Here is a 13,658-nt window from a genome sequence, read left to right on the forward strand (position 1 = left end):
ACCATCTCTCCCCACTAATCACCTCGGGTCCAACATTACACTCAGAGACATTAGCAGCCCTGCCCTCCTGTCATCACAGCCACGCACTTCTGATGTTTCTCTCCTGACACTACAACTAAACACATTTTCAAAAGTTTTAGCTTTTATTATTGTTTTACTAATTCTGCTCTAAATTTCCTAGAGATGTTCTAACATAAATTTGGCATTTAACACACTTCATTTAAGTGCATCATATACCTAAGCTTTCTACCTTCAGCCCCCTCATACATCCCCACTGTGGACAGTGACCATAAACTAGTATTTCTGATGCTACCTAATAATATGTAGGTACAAATTATCTGAAAATATAACTAATTCAATAAGGAACAGAAACTTTCTTATCTGAAATGGCCTCTCCACTCAACCAAGCATCTCTCCCTGTAGAAAGCCTAGTCCATTATTTCTTCCCATTTTATACCTCCAAAGCTGAGTAAGAGCCTGTTCTTATAAGACACGGATTAAATAAAATAGCACAGAATTTATATCCAAGTTTAATACCCTGTATCATGACATCCCTCAGCTCCTCAAAAGAACTTTGAGAGTTAAAACAAGTGACTACACAATGCAGACGTGTGTGTGTGTCTGTCTACACAATGCAGACGTGTGTGTGTGTCTGTCTCAAAAAAAAAAAAAAAAAAAAAACAACACTTTACTGAGCCTCTGTCAGGGTCCCAGTACTAGCCCGGACCATAAATTATTTCTCTTGACCAGACCCTAATATAAACTATCTTTCTCGACTGGTGTGGAGGTGCAGAAATAAAGATACAATTCACATGGCTTTATCGGGAAGAAGATTCTTTCTCAGTGGTCTCTCATCCTGAAGAATTTCTCCATTTATTCTCCAAACAGTCTTTATACCAAAACTTAACTTAGGGAAAATGCATTAGCATTCTGTCCCCTAAGTAACCAGGTAAATGGCCTTTTGTCATGTCCACAACTACCTGTCTGCTCTGTATGCTAGCTGTCACATAGGCTTGAATCAGCATCTCTATAAGGCATCCTCCAAATTATAAAGGAAGGAGCAAAACATCCTGGCCCTTGTTAGGGCAGTGACAGCAAGGCTACATGACCACCTCAGGTGGGGCCTATGGCTTCAGAGCCTGGCTGCCACACCATATAGAAAAATGGGCCTATAAGCCTCACCTTGAATTTCACTGCAACATGACATGACCAACATAACTTTTCAAATGTTAGATGTTCCAATTAAGAAAAAAAGAAAGAGAAGAGTACTCACCTTAATGAAGTTACAGATGGACAAGCTTGTCCATACAAACCCATCTGGCCACAAAGAAAATCTAAAAGTAAAAAAGAATTAATCATTAGATGCTTCGAAGTAAATTAAACTATAACCTAACTACAATTCTAATAAAAACAGTAAACAAAAATCGAAAGCTAAAAGAATTACAATTAAGAAAGCATGTATGAATGAAAAGTATTACTGGTAGTATCAATGACACACGTATCAATCACGTAGAAGAGACAGACACTGTAACTCTGACATGGAAGGTGCTGAGACCTCATAATATTTAACAGATGAGTCACAGAACAGAGTGTGTCCAAAGTATTCAGCAGGAGTCTCCACATTCCAGCAAGGTGTCTAAAAGCTACTATTGGCACTGAGCATGCCAGTAGTACCTATGCCCATATCCTCTCCCCCATACAACAGTCTTCAATAAAAAAAAAAAAATGTTATCTTATTGGTTTTACCTATTAAATCCGCTTGATCTATGTAGTGCTTTATTTAGTAGTATATTATTTGTATTTGGATAAATAAATCTTATATGAAGATCAGAGGCAAAGCTAAAGCCATAAGAGGTCAGGCAATGGTGACACACACCTTTAATCCCAGGATTTGGGAGACAGTTAGATGGATCTCTGAGTTCAAGGCCACCCTGGGATGCACAAAATTCAATGTAGAAATAAATCCAGATGGTGGCAGCTCACACCTTTAATCCCAGTACTAAGGAGTCATATGCCTTTAATCCCAGCACTAATGGGAATATAAAATGAGGAGAGAGGCTGTCTGTTTAGTCCGAGGTCACCCAGTCTTGATAGAGATAAGACTTCTCTAGTGACTTGGCTGCTTTGCTTTTCCGGTTGAACCCTAATATTAGTCTCTGGGTTTTTATTATTCACACTACAGCTTTAAAATCTGAAAGTTAAGAGCAGAGTAGCACTTGAGTAAAAGGGTATTTGAGAAGTTCAGATTCTGATACATTACTATTTTCTTCATTAAAACTTGGGGATAATACCATCGATCTAATTTTATGAATTAACCATTACAGACCTGTTTAGAATAAATGAATAAATATAAATGTATCTATTAGCACACGGTATAACAATGACAGAATGCCAATACTTTTACTAGGCACAAAATATAATCCACAAATGCCTAGGATAACAGGACTACAGAAGGACTGGAGTATGTTAGGTACACAATGTGTAGAGTACACACGATGAAATGTGAGCATCTACAGGTAGTGCTTATTCTGAAGAGTCCACTCATTCCTAGATCCAGCACAGCACTGTTGGGCAGCATTTTAGACAGTAAGAACAAGCTGTAAGAACTTGTTTTCAAAAGAAGAAATACAAAACCTTGTTTGAACTCTGTTATTTTCTAAACACTAAAAAGAGTCAAATAAATCACGAGAATTTAATCTAAGTTTATAACTTTTAGGAAACTTAAATGGATTCTCAGTAACTAAAAAGACAGAAACATCTGTTTTTGTTGGGATGACAAGATGGAAGGCCTGATGACCATAAGCACTGAAAATAACTATATTGCCAGCTACATTTGCTAAAAACCCTTATAAAAGAACCAAAAACTTGGTATGAAATAAGGTATGAAAGTAAAACTAGCCGGGCGGTGGTGGCGCACGCCTTTAATCCCAGCACTCGGGAGGCAGAGGCAGGCGGATCTCTGAGTTCGAGGCCAGCCTGGTCTACAAGAGCTAGTTCCAGGACAGGCTCTAGAAACTATAGGGAAACCCTGTCTCGAAAAACCAAAAAAAAAAAAAAAGTAAAACTAGACAAGGAGGAGGAAACTAAAGGTAAGCAGAGTACTAAAACCAGCCTTTCTCGAACAGTCTGACAAACTCTGAAATCTCTCAAAGTAAAAGCAGCAAAACATAGGTCTTATCCAAGAGAAATCAAGGTGAACTGTTTTTTAATCCTTGGCACTAAGTGGAGAGGCATGGGGATGGGGCTAGTATAGCAAGTACTGTGGTATCTCCCTTGGCACACAAGCTCAGAGCTAGAATCTCACTTAAAATGTCTGTAAGATATAGGAGAAATTCACCTTTGACCTAGGTCTGGGGTTAAAAAAATCCTCCAAGCAGGAGTTCAAAATAATGAATGTGTGTAAATGAATTCACAATCAAAACAAAAATGGGCCACCCACAGCAAGATAGAGCAGAAATATCAGCACAGTCAAACCACAGAGCTTAGGTCCAAGGTTACCTTTCCCTGCTGTTTCACTTCACATAGTTTAGCTAGCTAGCATTGTACTTTAAAAGCCAATATGCAGAGCGAACCTGTCTGTGTCCAGCAGGGTACCCTCAGTTCTCCAACCATGCACAAAACACTGCCTATTGAAAATTTTAAACTTACCATTCCTAAAAGTGGCTCCATCATCATCATAAAATTGCAATCTTTTCATGTAAGATGGCTCTCAGGGTTCTGCTATCTCAACTCTGTTAGAGCCAACAGTTCTAACTCTTAATTCTATGAAATACACCCTCTCTAAACACTCCTTTCCAAAGAAGTAACTTTATAGGTGGGTAGACCTTAATAAAAGACAAACACCTAGGACTTGATCTCTTCCCTCTTCACCTCTACTGTGAGGCAGTAATCTGGATGCATTTGCTCTGCTGACCCAAACATCACCCATGGTCATCTGTACTATAGGTGGGTAGTAATGAAGAGCTGTGGAATTAGCCAAAATCATTTTGACTCTTTAACTCTTTAGAAAACATATTTTCCTCTACCAACTATATTTTTTTCAAAGGCAAAGGAGGAAGCTGGAGAGATGAAGAAATGGCTCAGAGGTTAAGAGCAGTGACTGCTCTTCCAGAGGTCCTGAGTTCAATTCCCCAGCAACCACATGGTGGCTCAGAACCATCTATAATTAAATCTGGTGACCTCTTCTTGTGTGTAGGCAGAACACTGTATACATAATAAAAATAAATCTTTAAAAAAAAGGAGACCGAAGGTAACAGCTCAGTGGCAGAATGCTTACCTAACATGCTCAAGACCCTAAATTCAATCCCTAGAAACACACACACCTTTCAGTTTGAAGTTACCATGAACTTAGCAATTCTATTTATAGATACATGTATCTCCAAGACAATTTATATATTCCTATAAAAATTTGTACTTAAACATTCCATAGCATTTGGCTATTCATAGTTAAAGAACAAATGACTATCAGCTGATGAATAGGAAAGCAATGTATATATCAATATATCAATGACAACATATGTAACTTATTATTCCACCATAAAAAGAAAAGAATGGTATCTTTTTATGTATTACAACATAGATGAGTTTTTGAAAGCCTGTGCTGAGTGAAAACTCATACACAAAAGGCCACACATTATATGATTCCATTTATACAAACAGTCCAGACTAGCCAAGCTCTTATCTAGGACATGACAGTAGATGGCAATGTTGTTGCCAGAAGACTAGGTGTGGAGAACAACAGGTAAGGAAGGAGCAGTTGCTAAGAGTTGGTTACTGTTACAGTGGTTGACTACTGTATTTACATTTGTTCAACCCATTTCTTTCAGAATTGTGAAAAAGAAAGTTAAAAGACTGTGCTTGTAAGATGATCCTTCAAGCCTGGCACCCTTGATTAATCCCCAGAATCCACACAAACTACCAACTCCACAAAACCAGCCTCTGATCTCCACACATGTACATCTGAACAAAGACAATTTTTAAAGCAAGTTAAAATAAGATCTGTTTGAAACTGACCAGATCTCTAGTCTCTATTATTTCTATCTCAACAGAATTTAGAGTCAATTAGAAGAGCAAGTTAGTTATATCCAGAATGTATAAGTGTGTGTGTGTGTGTGTGTGTGTGTGTGTGTGTGTGTACAATCTTCAAAACTCGGTAATCAAAAAAATAACCTAATTTAAAACCAGGCAAAGATTTCAACGGCCTTAGCGACAAAGAAGACAGGCAGCTATCTAACAAATACACAGGTATTTAACATTATTCATCACAAAAGAAATACAAATCAAAACCATAATCACAGCAGGCAAGCTGGCCTGGGGGCAAAAACTAGTCATGAAAACTGACTACCTGATTTTGACCCTCAGAAGCCATGATGGAAAAAGTAGGAACACCTGCACCCAGAAATAACAGTGAAATAATTTACAAATTTTAAACTTCTTAAAGTTCTTAAAATCCTTTAGTGCTAGAGCAACTCCTCTGAAAAGTCCATCAGCCCATCAAAGCTGACTTATCCTATTAATTCAGCAATCCCACTTCTGGGTTTAAAAAAAAAGGAAAAGGAAACCTCCCTAAATGTTTGAACCCAGAGGAAAAACCTAAACAGATTAAATTCTAACAACAAAAGAGTAAAACAATCCAGATGCCTACCAACTGAGGAGTGAGTGGATAGTGTGTTAAATATAAAAGTACTATGTTCATCCATTACTGACAAAAAGAAATGATACATGCACAACCGTGAAAACATTATGCTAAAGGAAAAAAAGACACAAGCCAAAAACCTATAATCGTATGATTCCATTCCATTTATACAAAATATCCAAAACTGGGCAAATGTGAATTGATAAATAGACTCTCTTAGGACTAGCAGAGAGGGGAGACAGAAAGGAGGGTAGGAAGTGGCTGCTATGGAGTATGGAGTGTCTTAGAGGGGGAGGAAAAAGTTCTAAAATTAGACTGCAGTGCTGTTTGCACCTGTGAGTATACTAAAACACACTGGATTTTGCACTTTAAATGGATAAACTATATGATACGTGAATAATATCCCATCATATCTGTTTAGGGGGAAGAGTTCAGCAGCCATACACATGTTTTTATTCTGCCAAGTTCCTGCTCTTTCCTGTATAGTACCTGTCACAAGATCCAAAGCTAGAACAGAAGAAAGTAATGACTTCACTAGAAAGCAACTCCCCTAACAATCACTTTCAAATTGATCCATTCAACAGTGTTCTAAGGCCTCCATTATTTCCAAACCATACTCTAGTCACTAAACAATGATACAAATACAGCCCATTACAAAAGTTCAAAATGGGAGGGGAGTTGGCAGATATGAATAATGCATACATGTATGAGATTGTCAAAAACTAAATTAACAATTTTTAAGGTTCATACATCTAAAAAAAATAAGGAAACCACTATTATTTCCTATGGACTAACTAAACTACATAGTATATGCCCCTCTCCTGAAACTAATCAAGTCCAAGAAGAAACAAGAGACAAGATGAGTTGGGGGAGGAAGCAACCATTAGCCTCAGCTTTTTAAGAGTTAAAGCACAAAGTTTAAGACTGGCCCCTTTTCTTCCCTCTGCTTCAAATCATGGTCTTAAAGCAGGTGGTAAACACAAAGGAGAGAGAAGACTTCCTGGCCAAACACAACAGAGTTACTGTAACTTTTTCCAAACCCAAAACCTTACTTCCTGCAATTACAGAACCAGATCACAGGCCCCCTTCTTCAAACCAAATCATAACCAAGGCAAAGAGCTGAGGATTCTATTTTTGGGCCTGTCATTAACTCACTGATAATCCTGAAGCTCCAGTCTTTCTCCTCTGCTCAATAACATAACCGCAACATCCGGATCTAAAAATCAAATCATGTGGTCCAATAAAAAGACCTTTTGTTTCTCCAATTTATATATTTATTTCCATGGGAAATATGACAAAAGCAAATTAAACCATGTTAATTGTTCAAATCACTTTTACTGACATTCGTTAAATGTTCAAAATCTAGGGAAAAAAACTATCCAATCCCAATATATTAAGTAAGCCCTCCCATTTTAATTACTTTTAAAGATATTCATTAAACAAAGATAGAACTAGCTTTCAGAGAGCTAAGGGTTCCGAGCTTTAAATCTGAGCTCAGTTTATATTTAGAAAACTAACATGCCATTTCTCTGGATCCTGTATCTTTATCTTGGGCATTGGATTCATGTGCTTTGCCTAGTATAATTCAAAGCAATAGAGTCTATCATAGCCTTGAAAAGTAAAATGAACCTATCAGAACTTTCTGAACGTCAAGAGGAATAAATTCTGTAATGTGCTCCAAATGATAGGAAGCTACGGTCTCCAATACCAGAATGAATAAAAATAAAAATGACCTCCCTGCTACCTAAAATCGTCTAAAAACTACTGCTGACTTTAAAAAAAAAAAAAAAAAAAAACTTTTCAAGACAGGAGCCCTGGCTGCCCTAGAACTTTCTCTACAGACAGGATGGCTTTGAACTCACAACGATCACCTGCCTCTGCCTCCCTAATGCTGGAATAAAAGATGTGCCACCACTGCCCATCTATCATTTCTTTTCCATTCCTAGAAATCCTAATTTATTAATGCTGGATTAATACTGGATGAACCCCAGGGTGTCTGTTAATCAAAAGTTATATCTGGTGATTCAGTTGATTCATGTACCAGGCAAAGTTATCAGAAAGGTTTCACATCATTTTCAATTCTGCTCAACCAACAGTGGCTGCCTGAGGTAAATTCTAAACAGAACCAAAAGGTAATAGATACCCACAGCTACTGTGATGGGAAAGCAGTTAACATGCAAACTGTGTACCTGTCATCCCTGATTTAAACCACAGAATGATTCGAGCCACTGAATAAACAAGAGACCCAGATCAAGACATTCTCTTTCAACTGGCAGAAACTCTGGATTTCTGGAGGGAGTGTAGGAATAACAGGCTGGGTACATCAACTAGGGTTCTCTGAATACTCATTATCAGTCCTAGAATCACAAATATATTTTTTCCTCTCAAACATGTTTGTGAACTTGTTGAAGAAAAAAATTTTACATGCACGGTATGAACTTGGTTCTAGTTCCACTGGAGAAAGGTGGTATGATTCAGTGAGAACTGGATGACAGCTCAGTGGAAGAGCACATGCTTTGCAAGTATGAGGCTAAGAGTCCAATCCCTAGCACCATAATAACAATAAAACTAAATTAAAGTGGTTTTAAAAACAGCAAGTAGACGCATGACTGACAGACCAGACCAAAAAGGGTATAATTTGGATTCATTCAAGAGACAATCAAGCATGGGTTTCTAATCAGGACATGATTAGAGGGATATTTTCAGATGATTCTAAAACTGAGCATGATGGTACAGGCCTCTTATCCTATTACTTGGGAGGTGGAGGTAGGAGGATCAAAAGTTCATGGTGGTCCCAGGCTCTATATTGAGTTCAAGACTATCCTGGACTATATGAAGCCCCACCATATAAACGAATGAATGAGTGAGTGAGTGAGTGAGTGAGTGAGTGAGTGAGTGAGTGAGTGAGTGAATGAGTCAATGAATGAATGAGGCAGATTCCATTGACCCCAATACCAAGAGGAAGGGTGGAAGGAGGAAAGGGGGAAGGAAGGCTATTGTAATTAAGGTATGACTCAGTTTCAAAAGCAATATAAAAGAATTTTATAAGAGACAGATAAAAGAACCATAAGAGTCAAATTATGTCAAAAAGTAAAAAGGAGAAAGGTCAGATATGTTGACTCATGCCTAAAATGATGGCATTTGGTGGCTGAAGCAAGTGGATACTTCAAGGCTAGCATGGGCTACATAGGAAACTCTAGGTCACTATCTGTGTTTCTTTCCCTGCTGCTGTGACAATACCCAGACAAAAGCAACTAAGGAGAGAAGTCTTATGGTTCAAGGTACAGTCCCTCATGGTGGGTGTAGCACGAATTCTAATTGGTCTCAATAAATAAAACCCGGAATCAGGTATTAGGGGTGAATGCTGAAGGATCAGAGCAGTGTAGCCAGCCACTAGAGAGACCTTTTACCTCTATCAATGCTCAGACCAAAGGGTGATCCTGTTCTCAGATTGCATCTCCAGACTGCAACTGTCTCCACCAAACCTCAGACTGCACTGAGCTGTCTCCTTCCGCCTTATATTCCTCTCTCCACCCAGCCTTATTACTCCTGTCTCCACCTCCCTAGTGTTGGGATTAAAGGTGTAGGATGATCCCAAGTGTGTGAGCTCTGTTTCACTTTTAGACAGATTAAATCTTGTGCAGCCCAGGGTGGTCTTGAACTAACAGAGGTCTCTCTGTCTCTGCCTCCCAAGTCCTGGGATTGAAGGTGTGTGCCACTACTCCCTGGCCTCTAGTGGCTTAGATCTGCACTCTGATCTTCAGGCAAGCTTTATGTGTTAAAAACATAAATAAAATATCAAAACAGGTGGGGAAGTCAGGGTGAGAGCCTGAAGCAGCTGGTCTCATGGCACCCACAATCAGAAACAGAGCATGAATGAGCACTACCTACATCTAGCTCAGTTCTAGGATCCCAGTGTCATCCAAATAATAGCATCAAGATAAAGCCCCACACAAAGGCATATAAAGAGGTCCATTTCCTTGTCAGCTAATTCTAAATTGTTAGGTTGACAATTAATGCTAACCATCACAGACTCCCTGGGCTACATATAGTGAGAACCCTGTCTCAAAAAACAAAGGGGAAGGGAGCTATGGTTTGGATAAAATTTAAACACACACACACACAATTAAATGCAATGCATGGACTTTGCCTGGACCTTGATTCAACTAAAAGCCAACTGTACAAGGCATTTTTAAATAATCAGAAATTTGGTTATGCACTGGAAATCGAAGATATCCATGAAATACAGTTAATTTAAATTTTAAGAGGACACACACGAATGCTTGTGTACACCCAGGCACCCCACATACACTCGAGGAAAAAAAATAAAATACCATCAATTTTGCTAACTACATAATAATATATGAGTGTAGCACAATTGCGCATGCCTTTAATCCAGCAGAGGCAAATGAGTTTCCTTTATTTGAGGTCAGCCTGGTCTATATATCAAGTTCCAGGACAGTCATATATAGACACACCATGTCTCAAATAATACATTAGAAATAAGAAAATAAAAATAAGAACACATTGGTACAAAAGAAAACACACTTGAATTATATAGAAAAAATTCAATATTTGAATCTCAGTAAGTGAGGGCTTATTTTATTTTATATACTTCTACATATATGCAATAGGGCAGATAGTCTGAAGTCTTTGGGTATTATTTATTCAACTCCAACATTTATACAGTTATTTTTCTTTTCTTAAATTTCAGGAAGCAAAGAATGAATATTACCTGTGAGAAAATGGCACATACATAATCAGAAGAAAACAGGTGCTCATTTGATAGCTCCACTAAGAAGAGTTCTCTATGAATTTACTCAAAGAAGTTCTTGTATATCAATATGGGAACTGAATATGTGCCAAGGTAATGCCTCAGCTACTAGAGAGAAGTAAACAGTCTTAGGCTCCATTAGAAAGCTGGTATCCAGACCAAGGAGGTTAACAGCTTCATAAACTTTTCTCTTAATTCACAGTGGAGTACTTCTATGCTGTCTCGAGCAGGGAATCTTAAGAGCACTTACAACGTTGAATGCTCACAGGGGAAGATTCATAACGCAAGTGAAAAGTTTAGAAATCAAAAGTCCATGGTCTGTTGTGGCACGCACTTTTGATTCCAGCACTAGAGGAAAGGGGGAGGTGAATCTATGAATTTGACGTCAGCCTTGTATACAATCCAAATTTCAGGGCAGCTAAGGCAATGCAGTAAAACCCTGTCTCCATTTAAAACAAAACAAAACCAAAAAAAAAAAAAAAGGGAAAACATGTCAAGCATAGAATCACTGAAAAACTAAGAAACTAGGTCTATTAAGCTTGAATAAAAATATTTTCCAGCTTTGAAACTCACTTCTAATACAGACAGCAATTGTTTTCCTGAGGCTTTCTACCTGTTAATGAGTATTCAAAAGAGTGTGAAAAACAGTACATTTTTTTCACTTCAAAAAACATCAAATTTTTCAATTACCTTAACTACTTTGTGAATGTACACGAAAAGGCATCTAGTGTTTTTCCAAATGTGACAATTTATTGATTTCCCACAATGATTCACCACACTTCAAATACTGGGAGAACAACAATGAACATTGAATATCCTGGTACACAGTCTGGGAAACTTCTTTCCCTCTCACTTCCCTTATGCCTCATCTCTTAAATTTCTGGTTATTCTCTCAGCCTAAAATGCCCATATCTCATCTCATTTCAAATACTACCTATTCTAAGTCACTTTCTTCATCAGTAGAAACAAAACCATTACTTTTACTTTTTGGGAAATCCATAGTTCATTATCCACACCTGTCAGTGGGAACAGAACTACTTCGTAACTGCCATTTGACAATGCCTTATATACATAGCATCAAAATATGTTGAGAAAAATAATTTTTAAATACTTGAACGGTTCTCTTATGAAAGAAGGCACATTATGGGCACTACTGTTCCAGAGGAAAAATGATTGGTTAGAAGTACATTTTCCTTCAGTTAGAGTCTACATTAAACAAACAGGCTACCTTTTTTGTCCTTTTTGAACAGTCTTAAGTCTGGCACCCACCCCTACTGACATTCAACTCACAACAGGTTAATGACCTCAAATCTCTAGCAAATCTCCTGCCTCCCTTCCTGAGTGCTAGGATTACAGATGTGTACCATGCCATATTAGCTACATTTCAACTACCACTGACTACAGGCTTGGGAAGAGAAGCTAAATGGCCATACCTTAAGTGTTTTAATAGGACAGTTCACTGGCCTGAATGACTAATTTAATATTCTAGGACCTACAATTTATCTCATCATACCAGTTAAAAGGTAACTTGATACACACTATTTAAAGCAATATCAAAATTCTTTTTTTTCCCCGGGGGAGGGGAGGGCGGGTGTTGAGACAGGGTTTCTCTGAAGCTTTGGAGCCTGTCCTGGCACTTGCTCTTTAGACCAAGCTGGCCTTGAACTCACAGAGATCCACCTGTTTCTGCTTCCCCAGTGCTGGGATTAAAGGCGTGTGCCACTACTGCCTGGCCAAAAAGATGAAACACAAAATGCCTTGTTCTGTACTACTTTGATGAATACAACATGTTCTGGCAGTAAGCACAGTCAGATGCCATCTAACATTTCTCACATATTTAGTGCTGATCCCACCAGATGACATCACCAGTAACATCACAACCATCAATGTTTGCACAAGCATACTCCGATGGTTCCCAGTGACAGTCATCTAACATTCCTCAGAACATGGCCCCTTTCATTAGGTTAAGAGAACTGCAGAGAGGATAAAAACAGAAAGACACAGTCTCTATCCTTTAAGAGTAAATATAAGTATCTTTGCGGGGGGAAGTGTTTGGCTTTTAAAGCAGGATCGCACTACTTGAAATTCTGCCACTACTAAAGTAAGACCTTTCTTCCTTTTTTTTGTTTTGTTTTGTTTTGTTTTGGAAGGGGAAGGGGAAGGGGCCAAGAGAGGGTTTCTCTATGTAGTCTTAGCTCTCCTGGAACTAGTTCTGTAGACCAAGATGACCTCAAACTCAAAAGTCTCTGCTTCCCGACTGCGAGAATTATAGGCGTGCGCCACCGCTGCCTGGCTGAGTAAGATTTCTTAATCTTAGTATCAAAACAAACCTGCTAACCTTCCATAAATCAGAAAACCTAGGTCGTCTATCTCAGTAACAAATGTTCCTTAAAGGATCAAGCCTGGCAGCACATACCATAATTCAAGCATTTGGGATACTGAAGCAGAAGGACTGTGGGTCAAGGCTAGTCTGGGTTATATACCAAGATCTTGTCTCAAAAACAGGGAAGAAATGCTCATTAGATGAGGGCATTCTTGGGTTTGGGAATTTGTTTTGACAGTCATCATTTATGGGTATGGAGTATGTGCTCCTGGAGGTCAGAAGGCAACTTTCAGGAGTTGGTTCTCTCCTTCTTTCCAACTCAGATGAATCCTAGGAATCAAACTCAGGTTGTCAGACTTGGAGCAAATAGTATTTGCCCACTGAGTCACGTCACCACCCAGGTTCAAGGTCATTGCTTTGGATCAATGGTTCTCAGCATTTTATTGTAAATAAATAATCATGAGGCCATCAACTCCTCTGAAAGCTATTTATCCTCACCCTAAATGCATCAAGTTCCTCAAACAGGCTAGATACTGCCTTTCTAGTTAAAACTGAGTCATCAGAAGCAATCATTCACAGGTACCACTGACAGGAAGGGCAGCTCTATGCCATCTCTCCCAAACTAATCAACTGTGGCCTTTGCTGGCTGGGACCCTACTTTTTACTTTTCTGGATATAAACAGATGACAAATACATGAGCAATCAAATAAGAGAAATGAATTAATTCACTGTTCCTGGATTGAAAACAGTACCTTAAATAAACATTAACAATTTGATTTTTTTATTAAAAAACTGCCAGAGAATGGAAATAGATTAAGCAAATCCTTAGGTCTAATTTTCATTGCAAACTAGACTTCCACTTCAGGTCACTTAATTGAGAAATAATAACTACTGCATGTAAACCTGAGATTTTCAGTTTGTTTCTG

The 13,658-nt window shown here is 38.4% G+C and overlaps 1 protein-coding gene across 3 annotated transcripts in view; it reads right to left on the reverse strand.

Annotated features, from left to right (window-relative positions):
- The window catches only part of Foxj3 (forkhead box J3), an 85,691-nt gene that overhangs the window by 62,886 nt on the left and 9,147 nt on the right, over positions 1-13,658 (reverse strand). For all 3 annotated transcript variants that reach the window (XM_038332898.2, XM_038332896.2, XM_038332897.2), the window contains exon 2: positions 1,274-1,334. In XM_038332898.2, coding sequence (XP_038188826.1) covers positions 1,274-1,334 — 61 coding nt within the window. The remainder of the gene's footprint in view (positions 1-1,273; positions 1,335-13,658) is intronic.

The sequence above is a fragment of the Arvicola amphibius genome, chromosome 6, assembly GCF_903992535.2.
Source record: "Arvicola amphibius chromosome 6, mArvAmp1.2, whole genome shotgun sequence".
NCBI classification, from domain to species: domain Eukaryota; kingdom Metazoa; phylum Chordata; class Mammalia; order Rodentia; family Cricetidae; genus Arvicola; species Arvicola amphibius.